The sequence below is a fragment of the Montipora capricornis genome, chromosome 10 (assembly GCF_036669925.1).
Source record: "Montipora capricornis isolate CH-2021 chromosome 10, ASM3666992v2, whole genome shotgun sequence".
In the NCBI taxonomy this organism is placed as follows: domain Eukaryota; kingdom Metazoa; phylum Cnidaria; class Anthozoa; order Scleractinia; family Acroporidae; genus Montipora; species Montipora capricornis.
The window spans coordinates 5437791-5457790 of record NC_090892.1 but is presented as its reverse complement, the minus strand read 5'-3'; the positions used below and the strand labels follow the sequence as shown (position 1 = coordinate 5457790).

Genomic DNA, 20000 nt, shown 5'->3' with positions numbered 1-20000 from the left:
ATCTCCAATTATTTCTCTATCCTGTTCTCGGTAAACTCGGTTAACTAATATCAGTAACAACAACAAGTATGTCACATATACAACACCTGCACAGTTGCCTCTTGTTGGGCTTCGTTTGTGGGTACTCGTCCGTGGTTATCGCGAGCACTCACTTGAATTTCAAACTTCTCACCCTTCTTCCCTTTAAAGTTGCTAGCTGTGGTTATAAACCCTGTATTCTCATCCATCATAAAGAAGCCTCCGTCATTTCCGGATGATATTCGATACTGAATGGAACTGAAGTTTCCCTTGTCTCTATCGATAGCCTACGAAAATACCATAAAACTTGTAATACATAGCAAGGGTTATCCTGGACATAAAAAATATTCGAGACATTGCAAAACCTTGAAAACGTTTTTTTTTTGTTTGCGCGAACAAACAAAACAGTTTAAGATTCTTTGAGGACAGAAAACTCGTGCGGAACTAGGAGAGAACTACGCCAGTCAAAGAATACCTAACGAACGCCTCACAGCTGAAATCTCAATTTTTAAATCACCTGATTCCCAACGATTACATACACTGTTGTCTGGTTTGAGTAACTCTCATTTAAAAACAAGCAGTTTCTGGCGGTTATTTTCATTAATTAATTTAACGCTACAGGGCCGCAATTTTGTCAGTTCTCACTGCTTGTGTTACCCTCTGTTAAACGAAGTTTATTTTAGGGGAGCAGGTTTGGCGTAGTGGCGAAAGCACTTGCCCCCCACCAATGTGGCCCGGGTTCGATTCCGGACTCTTGGCCATAAGTAGGTTAAGTTTCCTGTCGGTTCTTTACTTTGCTCCACGAGGTTTTTCCCCGGGTTCTCCGGTTATACCCTCTCTCCTCAAAAACCAACAGGACCTCCCTGAAAATCAATTTCGAGTGAGTGGAGCTTAATTCCTGGGTAAACATAATTAATTAAAATTCATCCAGTTGATTCTTACCCTAATTGTCATGATATGTGTGTTCAGATCTGCTCCTTCTGTTATACCTAGAAAATTATTCAGAAAATTACGTCTCATTTTTATTTTACAAGGCAAGAGATTGCTCAGATACTCTTCCGTTAATTTCCATCAGGTCCCGTTTAAGTCTTGCAATAATGTTGGAGAAATTGAGAACGTGGGTCCAAATTCGACTGACTTCACTCAGAGCTCCACCATCCCGCTAGGTTATTTCATTGCATCAAAACATTGGATTCCCACTTTCCCCCAAACATCATTGCCTCGCCCCTAATCTTAGTGTCCGAGCGTATTAATGTAACCCTTCTCATAAAAAAGATCCGGGCTATCTCTTATTAACAAAACAATTATATTTTCCTCCCATTCCTATCCCCAGCTTCGATGTCATTTTAAGGTACATGATATCTATAATAGCTATCCTCATTGTAGAGTGGCTTACACTAGCCAATATATCCAAGCATATCAACTGATCGATGGTGACACTAACGATTGTGTCGACACCCTCAGCACCAGGATCAACAAATTCTTCTTTGGCCTGACGTCGGAATTTAGACCTCTTCTACCTCATGACGTCACTAGTATTGCTATCCCTGATGTCCCAGACCATCTCTTAGTGTCTTACTACGAGGCATACGAGGCAATGCTGGGGATTCGTACCAACAAGGTGCCTGGCCCCGATGGGGTCCCTGCCCTGATCCTGAAGATGTTCGCTGAGTTGTACAACAAATCACATAAAGAGGGGTATCTCCCGACCCTGTTGAAGTCTGCCGCGGTGTGCCTTTTGCCCAGACAGAGATCTCCAATAATTATTGACAATGACACAAGGCCGATCTCCCTTACGTCTCACCTTGCCAAAATAATGGAAGGGTTCTCTTTGTGTGGAGCCCTCGCAGACATGCTACGACAGCGCGACGCAACGCAATTTGCGGTGGCTGAGAGGTCGATTCAACACGCAACTCCTCCATTTGGCGTTAGAGGCGTTAGACCGTGGTAGTGTATGTGTGATATTGTTCTTCGCAGACTTTTAATAAGGCCTTGACTTGATAGACCATCATATTTTGCTGGCAAAGCTAGATGGCAAAGATATCCTCCCCTGTGTGCTAAGGTGGATTGCGTTATTTCTAGAAGGCAGGACTCAGGTCGCCGTCTGTGAAGTCAAATGGAGGCATACCACAGGGTACCCGTCTAGGGCCGATATTCTTCGCAGTTATGTGTAATGACCTCCTCTAATACTGGCTCCCGCGTGCAAAATACGTGGACGATCTCACTTCCATCAAAATTAGGAACGCGCCATCTGTTTTACCATCTCGCAGGTTCAATCATTTACTTTAAGCAATAACATGTGACTCAATCCAGTTAATTGCAAGGTTTTGGCCCTTGACTTTTTACACTATAATAGTTTTCAGTGTCCTCCTATTGCCACGGGTGGCTCCTTTTTGGAAGAAGTTATTTCTCACGATTTGACGAGGGAGGCTCACTGCGACTCTATACTGAAAAAAGGCAACGCCACCTCTGTGCTATTAGGCAGCTTAAACACTGTGGCGTCGCTCAGGACATCATTAATTAAAGTCTATTGTTTAATCGCCCGATCAACACTTGAGTACGGTAGAGTAGTATACGCCAACCTGATATCTCTCTGACTCATTAGAGAAGATACAGAAGCTCGCAATGGCCATAATTTATCGAGGCAGGGATTATAATGAGGCCCTAGTTAATGCCGACATAGTAACACTACAAGCTTAAGAGCGCAGAATAGCCGCATGCAAACGGTTCATATCTGGCTTAAAGCCACACAATCCTTTATATCAATTTGGGTTAACCCACATCGATGTGGCTGCTTCCTCTTACCAGTTAAGGCCTCGAAGCAACAACTGAATATAAATGCCATGTAATTCCGTTCATTATCTCATTATAGTAAAAATTATTTTAATGTATATCTTCTGAGCCGAAATTCTGTAATTCAGCTTTTTGCTGCCAGAGGATTAATTAAACACATTATTTATTTATTTATTTATTTATTTATTTATTTATTATTGCTACTCTAATCATGCCACAAAAGATAGACCAACACCTAGGGAAACTCTGTGTCTCTCTGTTTTCTGAAAATGTATTGCGTAAATACCCCTCCGTTACAGGAGCCTCAAGCTCCGTGTGAGCATGGACTACAAAAAGTATAAGGATTTGTATGGGAATCCCGATAAAAGCCTTAAGAAGGTAATTATAGACCTCTTTCATAATGGCGACCAAATAAAATATTCTTTTGTTTCAATGCTAATAAGCCTTTCTAGCCTCGCTACGACGCACAAATTTCAAAAGAATTTTTGTCTCAAAATGTGGGCATCAAGTCTAATTAACATAAAGCCAAACGAATGTAAAAGTGGTCGCTTCTTATGAAAGTGGTTTATATGAAAATGATTCTCAATTAAAAACCCTAACCTTATGGCCATTGTGGGTACCCTTCCTTCCTGTGTGGTTACTTTCCAGATCCGACGCGATTTAAGCCCGAGCTCGAGGCCGGAGACTAAATTCTCAGGAAGCGCCAATTTCAGTCAAATTTCCCTAGATAAAATGTTCCGACGGTCACAATTCCACATCAGAATCAATTGACAAAGATTGAACTTCATCTCAACCCACAATCAAAGCAATAGCAGTCCTGCGAGCAATGTCAGGTGGTAATGTTGGAACAAAACAGCTTTGGAAGGAGGCACTTTATCACAAAAGTGGCCACGGCCTCGACCGTTCATGCAAACTGAGTCTTACCGGGGTGGCAGACTATACTTTGTCAACCGAAAATTTCTTTATTTCCCTGGGGCTCCCGACATGACTGCATTGTCTCAGTCGTCCAATTACAGCCACGCTTCCTTCGTGTTGACAAAGTTCAAAAACACAATCATGAAGCCGGGAAACAGTGAAATATACGAGATCGAAAGCCGTAGAAAACAAACTTTGCGCACTCATTCCGCATTTATACAAGCGTTAAGAGTTTCGCACTACCGGTTGAAACTCAGCTCATTATGAGATAGGCTCTTCAGAAAGTGTGCACTAATTCTTAAATGTCAACCATGCTAAATTTCTCCTGTTTCAGATCGCGTCTGTATTTCTACTAAAATACTTCCTTAAGTCATTTCATATTGGTCAGCAATCTATAAACTGGTGAGTTAGTCCATTTTATGGCTATTACTGTCTTTCTCGCGATAATATTACGATAAAACTTGATGAGTTTCGAGTCTGCGTGGCGTGTTGCTCCCTAAATATCTGACTCACGTCTGTAATCATTCTGTTTTGATTTCTTCTCTAAGTATAGGATTTGGGCACCGGATTTCTGTACTTATTTGCTTTTCCAACGGTGGGAAAAGGCTGACTACATGGGCCAAACAAACCTGCACTGTTCATGTATGTTTGATTGAGATACAAACATGCGATTGTGAGCCACCATTTCAATCTGTTTCCTTCTCCCACGGCGAAAAGGATAGCGAAGGAAGAAACTATGGACGGAGAACATAAACAGGAAAACAAGGAAAGGAAAAGTCTGGACTCCAAAGAATTCTTCACGAGTGTACAGCGTGCATTTTAAAGACGGCCAATCTACAAACTAAAATCCCGACCCAACATAGGATTTAAAAAAACCAAGGAGATTGCTAACTTGAGGATCTGTGTTGAGCAAGCCATACGAAGATTACAAACATTTTGCCTTATGAGGAATGAGTTACCAAAATCTAAGTTCGGCAAACTTAGACGATATTATTACTGTTTATGCTTCTATTTGTAACTTATGCAAACCATTATGTAAGCCGTGGATATAGGCCAACATTCCAATGAAAATATAATGGGAGTCCATTGAAAATAAAACCTTTGTGGAATTTCAAGGGGATGGGTAACTTAGTATATAGGAACTTCTCTGTTTATAAACAATTCTTTAGTTATTTAAATTTCGCCAACCACGGAACAAAAGAATCCTTTATTTTGGCAGCCAACAGATCCGTGGTTGGAACATTAATGACAAGAGGTGACGTAACGGTGAGTTTTGCTATTACCCTGATCTACTACAGTTTGCAAAAAAAATAATTCCTTAAAATGCAGAGAACCCGTGACAACAAGAGCTGAATTATACATGTGTTTATGGCGTTCACTTTGCGGCAAGCTTCAAGTGATTTACATAAACCACACTAAAGAATATTGTAGTTGGAGCCAGCAATCCTAGTCTAACCAGAAACAACACACATGGTATCCCTGACAATATGTACTAGGAAATGGAACCATTCTCTCTCAGTTACTGCCAATTGCCCTTGAACCTGCGCATAGTAACGTCGACATACATTTTTAAAAATTCAAGTTTAAGTGTGTGGGGATATCATTTTTAATACAGAAGGGTATTTAACTTTAAGGATTCCTATTCCACAGCAAGGGTAGTCTTCTAATAAATCAGGTGATGCCCCTAGAAACTGTTTGGTATCATGAAATAAATATTCCATATTCATGATACTTCACACCTTTTTTTTTTAAGATCTCGAGGCAGAAGGCCTTAGCAACCGGTTCCACTTCCCTGCAGTACTTTAATACACTTTTTTTTTATGCAAGGGCCAGCTGCTGAAAAAAGTAGAAGTGCTGGATCTTGGGAGACCTAAGCAGCAAATAAAACAACATGATGCAAGGCTGGCTGTAACGATATATGTTATTTACAATATTTTGTCAGGCATAGCCTGACATCTTCAGAGAGTTAAATGATTTGCTCTTACAATTTTTTTGGAAATACAAAATTAATTAACATTTAGAAAACTAGGTAGAGGATTACAGATTATAGGTGGTAGTTGTTAGACTTCGTCAGCTATTAAAATGCTCAATTGTTGAACTAGAGCTATCTGGTATTGTTTTGGTTTTTGGAGTTAATCATTACTTAACATTTTCAAAAACATGTTACCATTTCTGGATTGCCTATGAGAGAAGTGCTTTATAATATGCAACCCAGAAATAGCAACACTGAATAATAGAAACAATGTGATATCATCGAGTTGCGGGCATTCCAGAGAATTTCTACAAACACAAAAAAAGCCTGATAACAGGTCTGTCACGTGCACAAGCAAAGTCCCTAATTTTCAAATATCTAAGTTTATTAAATTATTTGGAGTCCAGATTTTTTCTTTCCTTATTTCCCTGTTGATGCTCTCCATCCTTCGTTTCCTTTCTTCGCTATCCTTTTCTCCGTAGGAGAACGACACATTGAAATGGTGGCTCACAATCGCATGTTTGTGTCTCATTTAAACATGCATGAAAGCAGTGCACGCTTGCTTGGCCCATTCAGTCACCCTTTTCCCACTGTTGGGAAAGCAAATAAGTACAGAAATCGGGTGCCGAAACCCTATACCAAGAGAAGGAATCAAAACAGATTGATTATAGACGTGAAACATTTAGCTAGCAACACGCCTCGCAACCTCGAAACTTATCAAGTCTACCGTAATATAATAATAATAATAGTCTACAAGAATCTGGAGAACGTCTACAAGAATCTGGACCCGACCATTGCAGTTGTGAGAAAGTTTGAAGAAAGAGCAGGTGAGGTGGGACACCATTCATTTTTAAAGGATAGCATGAAGTATGCAGCAGAGCTCGGTCTTGGCCTGGATCTTGAGCACCCGTCACCCTGCATCACCCAGGGGGGAGTAACAATCACAGACAAGAAGATCAAAGTTGCCTTGAAGGAAACTGTAGAAAAGCAGAATACACAGGCTGTGAGGGAAGAGAGGTGGCAAGGAAAGCTACACACAAGTAGGTGGGAGGATGTAAGTCTGAGTAAAGCAGACTGCTTTGCTTGGCTTAAGGACTGGACGTTGTGTCCGTGTAATACCGTTGCAGGAGTGATCGAGCTCTACGAGCAACTAATGCCAACACGAATATATTACAGTCACAAGGTGCGAGCCCGACCAGCTACTGAAGTGGCATGTAGGCTATGCAGTAGATCAGCAGAAACAGTTCAGCATATTCTAGCTGGATGTCCCACCTTGGCCCAGAACAAGTACTTGGAAAGGCACAATAACGCCTTGAAGATCCTGTTCTTCGAGATCCTGAAGGACGCAAACCTTATTGACAAAGTCCCACCATGGTTCTCCCAAGTAAAACCCAAACCGGTATATGAAAACGACCAGTTTCAAGCCTACTGGGATGTCCCGCTCTATGCTGAGCACACCGAGGTGAGAGCAAACAGAATCGATGCCCGTTTTATCGACCACCAACAGGAGAAGGTGATAGCACTAGAGATGAGCTGTCCATGGATTGATAACCGAACAAGTAAGGAAGAGGAGAAGACAGCCAAGTATGCCCCCCTAAGATGGGAGATAAAGCGACAGTACCCTGGGTACGATGTGCAACAATACAACATCATTATTGACGTGCTAGGTGGATGGTCCACAGACATGGAGGAGGGAATGAGGAATTTACTCGGGTCAAGAGTGAGAACTAAAGGAGTCCTGCTAAAGATGCAGAAATCGGTCTTATCAAGCTCTCTTAATATTGCCCGCACTTTTAAAGTAATCACATAAACGTTACGAGCAATATAACACGAATTTCATTTCAGCAAAGGATATTATTGTAAAAAAAATGTATTATTATTAATTTTTTTTTTTTTTTATTATTATTCTTTTTTTTTAAATTTTAGCAATCACTTATTTTATATTTTCACATAGTTTAATAGATTTAAGTGGATAATACTTTTAGAAAGAAATTTGTAAATAGGACTTGAACATGGTGTTTTTAAGGAGCTCCTGGGTTACGATTAACGCCCCAGGTAGCTTTAAGGTATTGACATTCAAAAGTTTCAAACTGTCATAATAATAATAATAATTATAAGGAAGTGTTTAATCGACACATTCTCGCATTAAAAATGAATTACAATGTGTTTACAAGGTTCGGAAAATTACAAAAAAACGTTATTGGGAATGGGTTTACAAAATAATTAAAAATTATAAAACCTATAAGAATTACATAAATTTCAATCATAACTACTAAAAAAAATTATACTAAGAATTTGGTTTTTAAAATTTAACATTTAACAATTAATTTTAAAAGATGTTGTGTTTGCCATTCGGACCGTACTAGGGAAAAAGCTTCGCCTAAAATGGTCGGTTTTACATTTAAAAGACGTCCAAGAGTTAGCGTTCCTAAGGGAATAGTCATGAGCAATAGACCTTATCGGGGTTAGATGTTTTGACAAGGGTCCGCCTTTGGTAATACGGATAATGTGCAAACGCTTCGATGCCTTGGAAACGATCATACAGATGTGCTCATTCCATTTCAGATTGTCCTGGATAACCAAACCTAGAACCTTGTGCGAAGGAACTGTCTCGAGTACTTGTCCATCGAGTCGTAAAGGGGTCTGAGGGGTCGCTTTAAAGAAACACACACGCAGCGCTTTACACTTTTAGAATTAAGCTTCATCAGGTTCATCGAAGCTCAGTGGCTGACAGTAGCTAACCATATTTAAAGTCGATAACTCGTAACAGTAATTCAGCTGACAAACCTGAGGTCGACGGTGCGCCCATTTTACTTCCCCTTCTCCATCAGTGCTCCGTTTTACGGGTATTTAAAGCTACGTAGCTACACGGAAAGGAAAGAAGTCGAAACAAGGATGCGAGATCCAGGAATCGAACTCAGGACCTCTTGCACCCAGGCCACGTACTAACCGACTGTGCCATCCTTGCTCCAGTGTCTAATGTAGACAGAATGTACGCACCACCATTCTTAGTAAGACGTTCCAAAATAGAAACATTGACTACAAACTTCCAGAGATTCGTCTCAGGAGTAGGCATGGATAAGTCATCGATCATGATGAAAAAAAGGATAGGGCCCAGTTTAGTTCCGTGGGGTACATCGGCATTGACTGGCAGCCAATCAGAAAACGCTTCTCCAATTTTTACGCGTTGTCTTCGGTTTGACAGGACACTAATGATCCATGGTATAAGACAAAGTCGAAAACCTAAATCTACCAGTTTTCTAATCAGTTGTGACCAATAAGGTCAAAGGCTTTCGAAAAATCAAAGAAGCAAAGACGGAGGTGTTTATAGTTGAATCTAGATAGGACAACCAGGTGTGCATCATGTCGAGGAGGCAAAACGCGGCGGATGTACCTTTTAAGCAGCCAAACTGGTTGGGGTCAATCCTATTCCTGATATCGTCAATCATCCACGTGACCACAAAGTCCTCTAAAACCTTAGATAGACAGGGCGTTAGGTGGAATGTCGTCATTAACAGAAACAGAGAAAGACTGTAATAGTCATAAAATGGATTTACTCACCAGTTTATAGGATTGCTGACCAATATACAATGACTAAAGGAAGTATTTCAGTAGAAAAACGCAGTATGAATCGGAGGTAAACAGACGCGATCTTAAACAGGAGATAGTATGGCTGACGTTCAAGAACTGGTCCTCACTTTGCTTGAAATGCCATTCCATAATGCGCTGCGTTTCAACCGGAAGCGCGAAACTCTTGATGCTTGTTTTGTTTTGTGGGCTGTTCGCGATCGTAACTGAATTTATCAAGCCTTCAAGGAATTAACATTAATTGTGCAAATAAAAATTGTACCATGCAGTGGTTTGTCAACTGCAATTTTTTTATTCCCCTGGGTCTCCCGACAGATGCTAATAATTAAATTTCACAGGCTTCAGTAAGTCCAGTCACAAAATATTCGTAGCACAACATTCTACGAGAACATAGTTTATTTGCATGTTAATTCCTTGAAGACTGAGTCAATGCAGTCATGTCGGGAGACCCAGGGGAATAAAAAAAATTGCGGTTGACAAACTACTGTCTGCCACTTGGGTAAGGCTCAGTTTGTTATCAACGGTCGAGGCCGTAGCCACTTTTGTGATAAAACGCCTCCTTCCGAAGCTGTTTTGTTCCAATATTACCGCCTGACGTTGCTTGCAGGACTGCTATTGTGTTGCTGGTGGGTTGAGATGAAAGTTCAATATTTGTCAATTGATTCTAATGTGGAATTGTAACCGTGGGAACATTTTATCCAGGGAAATTTGACTCAAATTGGTGGCTCCTGAGAATTTAGTCTCCGGCCTTGGGATTTTATTATAACCGTTGACAACCAAGAAATTGAAAAATGGCTCAAATCGCGTTGGATATGGAAAATAACCACACAGGAAGGAAGCTACCCACAATGGCAATAAGGTTAGGGTTTTTAACTGAGAAATTTTTCATGTAATTATCTTCTTAAGGCTTTTATCGGGATTGCCATACAAATCCTTATAATTTTGTAAGCCATGCTCACACTGAGCTTGGGGCGCCTGTACCCAGATAAAATTCTATCTTACCTCCCGTGAACAGCGGTCTGATAAACTCCGGAGCATTGTCGTTTAAATCAGTAACTTCTATTGCAAGGAGGGTGGTGTCATAAAGATAACCATTGGCTAACAAGAAATGAACAAGGACTCATTTTACACCTTAGTTTTGGATGTTAATTATAAGTCAATCGAAACTACTCAGAAAACCTCCCTTCTAAAATCCTCATGCTTACTTATTAAAGAATATATTGCAATTGAAAACTTAGGCTGCCAGAAGTTAAGAGTATCACAGGAGTATCACAAAGAGTATCACAGAACAAAAGTCAAGGATGGGGCACCTTTAACAGACAGACTGAAGCAACTGACTAGGCAACCTTATAGGGGAAACATCTCACCGTTGACGTTTCTGTTCCGTGGCCGACTCGTCTCATTAAAGCCTTTGCTTCCGTAATTGTAGGCTCCAACAGTTAATGAATAGAGAGCGGTTTTTTCTCGATCCAGACTCCTGTTAACAAAAATGGTACCTGCGCTGTCCGCGTAGAAATCACCTGCAAGAAAGTTAACCAACGATATAACTAATTTATTCAATTTATCATAACTTACACAATACTGTGTCTCATATTACTGCGTCGTATGATGACATTTTTTAGGGTAGGGGTGGGGAGTAGGAATATCAGTTAAGTTCTTATTTGTTATAAAAGCGTTTAGTTCGTTTTGCCAAATAAGGCAAGATACATATGAAATAAATTTAAAAACTAATTTGTTCCGAGCAGCGACGCGACTTTAGTTGTAGTGTGATAACAACTAACACTAACCTCGATTATCTCCACTAATTATCTCGTAAGTCATTTCCGCATTGGTTCCTTTGTCTTCGTCTGTTGCTCTGATCTTAATCACTGACTGACCAACAGGGGTACCCTCAGAAATCAAGGCACTGTTTAAAAGATATCACATAAGAACCCCGTATACAATAACGTTATCACAAAATTTTCCTTTTCATCTTGGGCCACTTTAAACTCAATTCTTAACAATATCGGTTTTATTTTGAGTTTTGGGGCAATTGGGCTACACTTAACGTCTTCTTAGTAGTTATACCAATAAAACTATTAAGTAGAAAGAATACCTGTAGGAGTTTTCATCAAATATTGGTTGATTGTCATTCTCATCGGCTACAGAGACGTAAACTGGGACGACAGACCAAAGAGGCTTGGGCGAGCCCAAATCTTTGGCCTCTATGTGGACGGTGAATCGCCTGTACTCGTCCTCGTCAATACTGTTTTGTAAAATTATCTCTCCTGAATCTTGATTGATGCTGAAGACATTAATATTCAAATTCATGTCATCTATAAGAATCCTATAGAGCACCCGACCGTTTGTTCCCTGAAAAACAATTGTCGAAAAAGAAAGAACGGGAGCTTTGCCAAAGAGAAATATGTAAAAACAGCAGTTTCAGCAAGCAAACGAATTCTCGTCATAATTCCCTCATGTTGTGCTGTTCAAGAGCAAATCGAAACAAACATGTCCCAATGGACCGGAGAACCCATTCCGAGGCTAAAAGAACGGAGATCAACTAAATTGTGACCTAGGTAGCTTAATGCAAAGACAACGCCTGACAAACTTACCAAATCCTTATCGTAAGCGGACACGGTCACAACGGACGTCCCTGCTTTGTCTCCTTCGGAAATGGTCTTATTGTAGCTTGAAAGAGTAAACTGAGGGGCTTCATCATTGGTGTCCAAAACATCAATTCTCACTGTCGTGCTGCTCCTCATCATAGGAGAGGATGCAACATTTGTTGCAGATATCACCAAGTCATACTGTTCCTTTCTTTCACGATCCTTAAAAAATGTAGATAGAGAGATGATGATGATGATGATGATGATGATGATGATTATGATGATCATGATCATGATCATGATCATGATAATGGTCATGGACAGGGAAATAGCGAGAGTTTGTTGATGCTGATTGCGCGACAATAGTAATGACGATGATCACAACGAAAAGGACGAAGCTTATGGTGATGACACTAGCCATCATTATCATCACAACCTACATATCGTACGACTGTATTTGTTAAATAATAAACCATTATAAATTGGTATGCTGCCTACCAAAGGTTTTCTTGCGAAAATCACTCCAGTGGTACCATTGACGTCAAAATGATGATCGGAATCTCCTCCTGATAAAACATCACAAACAGCATTGTTCAACACGAAGAAATAAAACACAACAAAACCACAAAAAAATAATTTATGTTGTTCGGAAAATGAAATGCTAATTCTCACCAGTGATGGAATAAGTTATCTCGGCATTCTTTCCAATATCTTTATCCTCAGCAGAAACTTTTCCTAAAGTTATGTTCGTGTCTTCGTTTTCTTTTGCCACGAACGGTCCATAGCTCTTAAGCACAGGCACAAAAAAACAGGGTCTTTAACAAGGTAAATTGGTTAGGGTTAGGGGTTGGGACAGAGAATAGGCCCCTGCGTCTAGGAAGGTGCCGTATTAAAAATTTTTTACCCAACCGGTTAGTCAAAGTAGAGATGCGTGTAAATTGCAATTGCTGCAAGTTTTGGACTGTACATGTCAATGTAAGGACAAGTAAAAATCTCCATGATCATCGTTTCAGCTTACTTACGATTTTAAACAGTGGCTTGTTGTCATTCATATCACCTATGCTCACTTCCACAGTTGCAAAGTCCAAATATGGAACCTTTCCCTTGTCACGAGCCATCACAATGAGCTAATTATAAAATTCAAATTACTTATCAAGAAAATGATTTTCCTTTGATTGGGCAAATGTGCTTCTACAGCATTACTACTTTTGTTTATGACTAAGTTGTTTCGATCTTCCAATTTTTTCCTTCGTATCGCAATCTTAATCCTTTCCCTCCTAGAACAGTCACTCATAAATTTTACTCTGTCTGACGCCGACCGATTTTAGTCTTGAATGAGGAACCCCGGGGAAACGAAGGCTAAAATCAATCAAAAATCAAAGCGCGAGGGGAGAGTTCAGGAGAGTTCGAAAGAGCTCACAAGAGAAATGAGCCTCAACTGGATTTCGTCCTCTAATCTGAAAGACATACTCGTTTTCTTTTTTCAGGTAGAAAAAGTAAATCGATTTTGGATAGGACCCGCATGGGAGCAGTAGTTGGCAGGTTCCTATTAAAAAGCAAATGTTTCTTGTTGTATCTCAGTTTACCGTGTAAGAGTCCTTTGTTTCTCGGTCCAGTGCCTCAGCAGTTGAAATGATGCCAGAAGTAGCGTTAATTACAAATTTTCCTTCATCTCCATGCATGATTGCATAAATAATTTCCCCGTTATGCATGATGTCATCATCTGTGGCATTGACGTCGTAAACAAAAGAGCCAATCCTTACATTCTGAAAAAATAAAATTCAATGCAAAAGAGATTTTACAATCGTAAAACGTCATTGGTACATTTTGTAAATCTTGATATTTTAGCAAAAATGTTTCATGACACATCTGCTTGCAAGTTTCAGTCATTGCATCAGACCTTTTGTTGACCCTTAACCAATTGGTTTGGGTCAACAAAAGGTCCTCCTGCTTAGATTAGTTAGGACCTGTTGGGCGGGGTTTACAATTCACGGGTGTCCCGTGTTGCGCGGTGTTGGGCGGACGTCAGATAGCATTCACAGCGTGCATGTTGCCATAAGTGCGCTGAGTTTGCGTTGGTTCTTGACTCTGCTACGACGATCGTTTTCCGGGTTGTTCAGCTTTCGTCCTTCACTACAAATCAGCATGCAGCTCATTCCACCTGCGAGGGCATCATGGAAAAGGGAACCAAGGAGTTAATACGCGTCCCCAGTCAAGTCTTATTCTTCTTCAAATCTTAACACTGTCTTACAAGTTTTAGCTCTGGAAGCACTAATTATGGCACCTCAAACACTAAAGCTGTGCTCATCCGTGGCCAAATGACAGGTGCATTGTCATTTACATCAGTCAGGACAAACATCACTTCTGCTTGGTCAGTTCTCTTAGGATCCCCAGAGTCCTCCGCAAGCACATGCATTCTTAAGATGTCATTCGCCTCACGATCTAACGACTTTGCTACAACTATGGCACCAGTTGCCTCGTTGATTGTAAAGAGTCCTAAAATATCAAAAACATACAGGCAAACAATCAGTATTGGCCTTACGTACCGAGAAATGAGCCAGTCACAGAAATAGAATGAGTTGGGCGTGGCAGCAATATTACTTACACGCTACGTCATCTTACCATGATTATAATCATGTTAATTCCCTGTAACGTTTATTTTGAAGACGATTATCAGTTGAGGGCCTAAGCGACATATTATTCCAACAGATTTTATGTGAAAGCTATCGTGAGAATAACCAGACAGTCCAGTAGTCAGGGACGACATGGCATAGAAAGTTTCATCTGGTTATTGTGGTTTGAAGTACTAACTTACGAAAAGACTTGCTATTAATGGTTGGCTGCATAGCTATTTTTCGTCCTCGATACATTACCGGATTCGCTTCCGATCCCAATTTTGTAGCTCACTAGACCATTTCTACCAGCGTCAGCATCCTTCGCTCGAACCACCTCGACAGTCGTCCCAACTGCCACGTTTTCCGGAAGCATCCGAGCGTACAAATCACGTGTGAATTTCGGCGAGTTGTCGTTTACATCCAAAACTTGGATATAGACCTTCCACATGGAATAAAAAAGGAGAAAGAAACAGTAAAGTGAGTAAGATGCCTATGCATACAAGAATGAATACGAGGGAGGTCACCTGTTTAAGTCTGTTATTCAGAAAAGTTGTGGAAACTTATTTAAGACCACTAAACTTTGGTTCTTGACTCTTTTGAAGTTATTTTTTTCTGATTCATATCCTCTAACATTCTTTTTAGTGTTCTGTTATTCAGTAGTCTTCGCCTTTTTGGTTTTGGCATTCCATTTCAAATTCACATTTTTTTTCCCATTTATTGGCGTTTATTGTAGGTGGTTCCTTGATTAGGCGTTTCTTCGGGACGAAATTTAAACTGAGGAGGATGTAAGAATGATAACCCATTCGTTCCGCTTGCCTCCACTCTCGATGAAAGTTTGTGGGCGCCATTATCAGTTGCTGTGACTGTAAGTTGATAGTGAGCCATTGTCTCTCGGTCGAGTTCACGCACGAGTTTTAGCTGTCCGGTATCCGGTGATATGAAAAATGTTCTTGTGTCGTCCTTCAACGAAAACGTTATCTGGAACGGTATGAACAGACAAAATCAGCAAACGTTGTCTCTCCGAATAATTAACAATTATTCCATTCGCGCTTGTTGGATATGAGATGGTAAATAGCCAACGGTCATATCCAACAAGTGCGAATGGAATAATTGTTTTATTAAATTCCTTAAACTCCAAAAGTTTGGAAGTGCGAAATACGAGCGAAAAAAGCGAGAAAATCCGAGCGAAATCGAAAAAACTTGATGAAGACGCGATGTTGTGTAATACCTGGTGATCAGACAGACGCAAGCTCATCACAAAAACATTTCTAACCTTTTCGCGTACTTCTAAACGTCGGAATTGATTTAAACCTTCCACAAAAACTTTTTTTTGCTTTATTCAGAGAGAAATTTCGCTTTCCAGCGAAAATAATTTTAGCTTAGCAACGCTTAGCGCAATCATTTGCCATATAAGGTCAAACTAAGGTATAGGAGCTGAGAACCCCCGGAGTTCCGAGATTGAGTAAACCAATCAGAGCACGATAAATGCATTAACGGAGGTTAATGCTAAATTTCAAAATGGAATTTGCTTTGACATATACCAGCGCTTTGAACACTCTTAGTCATCCGGTGCACCGCAAACTATACATGGTATTTACAGAAGATATTTTAGTTAGTGATTAAGATTCCAGCACTAGGTAAGTTCTGAGCAAAATGGGGCAATAGAACGCTCATGCATGTCATCAAAATTAAACTCTCTATATATGCACGGCACATAATTGGCGTTTTAGTCAGAGAGAATATTTGTACTTTAAGTACAGTCAAGAGAAAATGAGGGGACAGAGAAGGAGGCTCCCGGTCCAGCCCTTGGGATATGTCATGTCCACGAAAGTTATTTTTAGACTAGCGCAGGCTTCCGAGACGTCCGCATGCAGGCCAACCTCGGTCCGATGTTTGAAAGAAAATATATATTCATCAGCCTTTCACGTGCGCCATCATTTTCTCTTTTCACTAAGAACCTGAGAGCGAGGCAAGGCTGCATGCGGACGTCTCAGAAGACAGACTTCCGCTACAACAAAGACTACCGCTCGTCTAAAAATAACTTTCGTAGACATAACATATCCCGGCCAACGCCTTGAGCCTCCCTCTCTGTCCCCTCATTTTCTCTTGGTACAGTATTCTTTTCAAAGGAATTTCCTCTACCTTAGCATTAACCCCTGAATCGGCATCCGTTGCTGTTATTGCGTTGTTGAAGTAAAGACCAACGGTTTCGTTTTCAAAGACATCCAAGTTATAAGATCTCTGTGCGAATTCAGGCATGTTGTCATTGAAGTCCGTTACGGAAATATTAAGAGTAGCGAATGTGGTAAATTGTGGATGACCGTTATCTGACGCGGAAATGTTTAGAATGTAGTATTTGTCCAAGAGTGCCTCGTAATCTAGTCTGCTGGATGGACGAACGATGCCTGAAGACTCTGAAAACAACAATGAAAATAGGAAATTAAAGATCCTCGGAAAAACAAGCGGCCGTGACAAAGTGTCCGTATAAACGAATGGCCGTAAAGCGGGGCTTGACTGCAGTAACTTCTGTTTTAAGCTTAAGTGGTTTGTTTTTCGCGTAAGTGAAAATAGCAATAATCGCGGAGAGCCTGACCTTCAATGATGAACTTTCCACCTGCACCTTGTAAGATTTTATAACCAATAGCAGCATTACTTCCTTCATCGGCATCCATTGCAGAGACGCGTACTACCTTTGATGAAATATACTGGTTATAGTAATCATCACAGAAAAAACTTGAACCCAGGAGTTACATGGAATTCGAACGTCTGGTTGAAAGTAGTTATGTGAAGGATTGTTAACAGAGACTGACGTTTCGATAACCTGGGCGGAAGTCATCTTCAGAGTTATTTAAGGTGACATTTTGAAATTCAAACGAATGTAGCGATGCTCTAGACTGAATTTCAGCCTAACCTAACCTCGGGGAGTGAAGGCGGCAGAAATTCAGGGTAAGCCATGCTCTGGTCTGTTGGTACTGCAGCGATGATCTAGACCGAAGGTCGTGGGGTTCAATTCTCACCCTGGTAAGGGGTTTTTCTCTGTCCTTGTGTGGGCCCATTTCCATTAGTAGGGCTAACGCTCACATGGTTCATATATCTTCAAAACTAGCACTTCACATCACCCTCTAATAGTTAAGTCTGTTGAAATATAATTGCTACACGGAGAACGTTTGCAAAAACGTAACCCTTCCTTGTACTTGTACATATTCATTGCTATGAAATTGGCATCTTAAATTCCCATGACCTGCTCCCGTCTGACCTTGGAGAGCAGCGGTGATCCAACCTGAAGGTCGTGGGTTCAATTCTCACCCAGGTCAGAGTTTTTCTCTGACCTTGTGTAATCCCATTTCCATTAGTAGGCTAACGCTCACATGTTCATATGGGTAGAAAACTAGCACTTCACATCACCCTCTAATAGTTACGTCTGTTGAAATGTAAGTGCTACACGGTCAACGTTTGCAAAAACGTAACCTTTCCGGCCTGGTCAGTTGTGACTAAGAGTGGGAAAAGTAATGTAATTGGTTGAGATGATGGCGAGTGGAAGGTCGCAGTAGGTTTGTAAACTGAGAAGAAAGACCGTTTTTAAGAAATCGTTTATTAGGCTTAGGTACAGGTTCGCAACGGGTTAATGTAGTTTTTTCAAAGTTTTTATATCTGATTTCCAGTGTAAGGTGCTAGTAATAATTCGTAAAGTAGGTTAAGCAATTAGCAGAGTCCCAGTCCCTAGTGTGTTTCGCTCTTGAATGGTGTTCAGCTACCTAAACCTACGCCGACCTTCACTTACAAACCGGATCTTAATGCACCAATGACCACTCACCATCCTCTCAACCAATCTCATTACTTTCCCACTACCAATCGTAACATAGATCAGAGCACCAATACATTCGTTTGAACTTACAACACTCACTTGATTCTGAATGTGACTTCCGCTCAAGTTGTCGAGTGAAACGTCAGTCACTTCCAACGGTCTCCCTTAGGACTAATTTCATCCAGACGATCAAATTCCAAAAAGACTAAAATATTCGTTTGGCTGATAAGGTTACACAGCCATGCACCATATATGCTTTGAAGAAGGACACAACAGTTGGCATAATCTCTTAGTACGACTGTACGAGTTGGCAGGAATGTAAAATGTTTTGATTTGTTGTTTGCCCTAGTAAGGTGATGAGCTAAAAAGTTTGGCCTAAAAAACATGCTGTGTAGGTGGCACCAGAATTACCTGAAATCCACCAAACGCGTTCTCTGGAACTGAGGCAATGTACATATGCTTAGTAAACAACGGTGGATTATCGTTTCTGTCCACCACTATCACTTCAACCGTTGTGTTACTTGCCATGGGAGGGGTTCCTTTATCTTTTGCCTAGGATGAAGAAGCCATAAATTTATCCATGCAATTAACTGGATTTTTTTAACACAAAAATTCACAACTGACTCCACGCAAATAACTCCTGTATGATTTGAAGCTCCTGAGTTCTCTGAAGATATTTACACGATATTAACACTGCCAACAGTTGCATGGAACGGCTATGGGTTTATTCAGTCATTCACTCAGTGATGAAAAGGCAGGGAGTCTCATTGCTGACAGAGACACTAACCTCTTATTATTGAATGAATGATTGGCTATTCTGTGTAGCATCGCTGAATTTAAAGCCATATTTGATTGCAAAATGGTAATAACCCTTATATCATCTTGTCCGGTAATAAAAGCCTAAGTAAATTAACACTTGTGCAACTTTATTTGACCTGGAGGGGTCCACCACAGTTCTCATCATGTTAACAACGTCAATGCATGCGACTCATGGAGGTGTCCATCAAACAATTATTCACTCAAGGAAGTCTTCCACGGACTGAATAACAACTTTTTATATGCCTAAAACACTCAATTTGAAGGCAAAGTAAACAACTACAGAGTGTGTGCAGGGCTCGGTCAAATGGTTGCAAATCCTTTGGAACCTATTAATTAGCCGAAGCAAACCTCAACCGTCAGGATATACATGGCCTGCAGTTCCCGGTCCAACTGAAAGGAAACATTTATGTAACCAGTGCCTGGATTGATGACAAATGGGAGGTTAACTGAAAAACAAAATAAAGAATAACAAGATATTTTACTGCTCATCCGTCTGGTCCAGTGTTGATGAGGACACTAATCTACTAAGGCCTCGAGCCGTTCGGATGGTCGCAGCTCGAATTAGCTGTGGATCTAGAAAATTTGAGTTCGTTACTCCTCTTCAAATAGACCTACGATGGCTCCTATTACTAACAGTTGTGTCTCGATGACGCTTTACATGCCTTCAGGTGCATGACCGGTTCCGCTCCTTTACACCTTTCATCGTCGCAGTTTGTAAAACGAGGCGAAATAAGCGGTCGCACGATTCGAAAGACTCAACTTTTATAAATCCGGTTTTTTAAACAATGTTTCTGTCTGTCATTTTAATCTTAATTTATGTTTAATTGTTTATTTATTACTGTATTGTAAATTTTGGTCGCGATATCAGTTAAACTGAAATTTTCTTT

At 40.5% G+C, this 20000-nt stretch overlaps 1 protein-coding gene across 2 annotated transcripts in view; it reads right to left on the bottom strand.

The window, feature by feature from the left end:
* Positions 1-20000, bottom strand: part of LOC138020023 (protocadherin Fat 4-like) — a 125303-nt gene that overhangs the window by 25056 nt on the left and 80247 nt on the right. For both annotated transcript variants that reach the window (XM_068867013.1, XM_068867012.1), the window contains 18 exons: positions 19462-19559; positions 18706-18846; positions 17083-17179; positions 16632-16903; positions 15306-15467; positions 14748-14928; positions 14159-14370; positions 13461-13640; positions 12897-13001; positions 12547-12661; positions 12373-12440; positions 11881-12096; positions 11382-11638; positions 11074-11192; positions 10654-10806; positions 10289-10384; positions 961-1007; positions 87-305 (listed from right to left, as the gene is read on the bottom strand). In XM_068867013.1, coding sequence (XP_068723114.1) covers positions 87-305; positions 961-1007; positions 10289-10384; positions 10654-10806; positions 11074-11192; positions 11382-11638; positions 11881-12096; positions 12373-12440; positions 12547-12661; positions 12897-13001; positions 13461-13640; positions 14159-14370; positions 14748-14928; positions 15306-15467; positions 16632-16903; positions 17083-17179; positions 18706-18846; positions 19462-19559 — 2738 coding nt within the window. The remainder of the gene's footprint in view (positions 1-86; positions 306-960; positions 1008-10288; positions 10385-10653; positions 10807-11073; positions 11193-11381; positions 11639-11880; positions 12097-12372; positions 12441-12546; positions 12662-12896; positions 13002-13460; positions 13641-14158; positions 14371-14747; positions 14929-15305; positions 15468-16631; positions 16904-17082; positions 17180-18705; positions 18847-19461; positions 19560-20000) is intronic.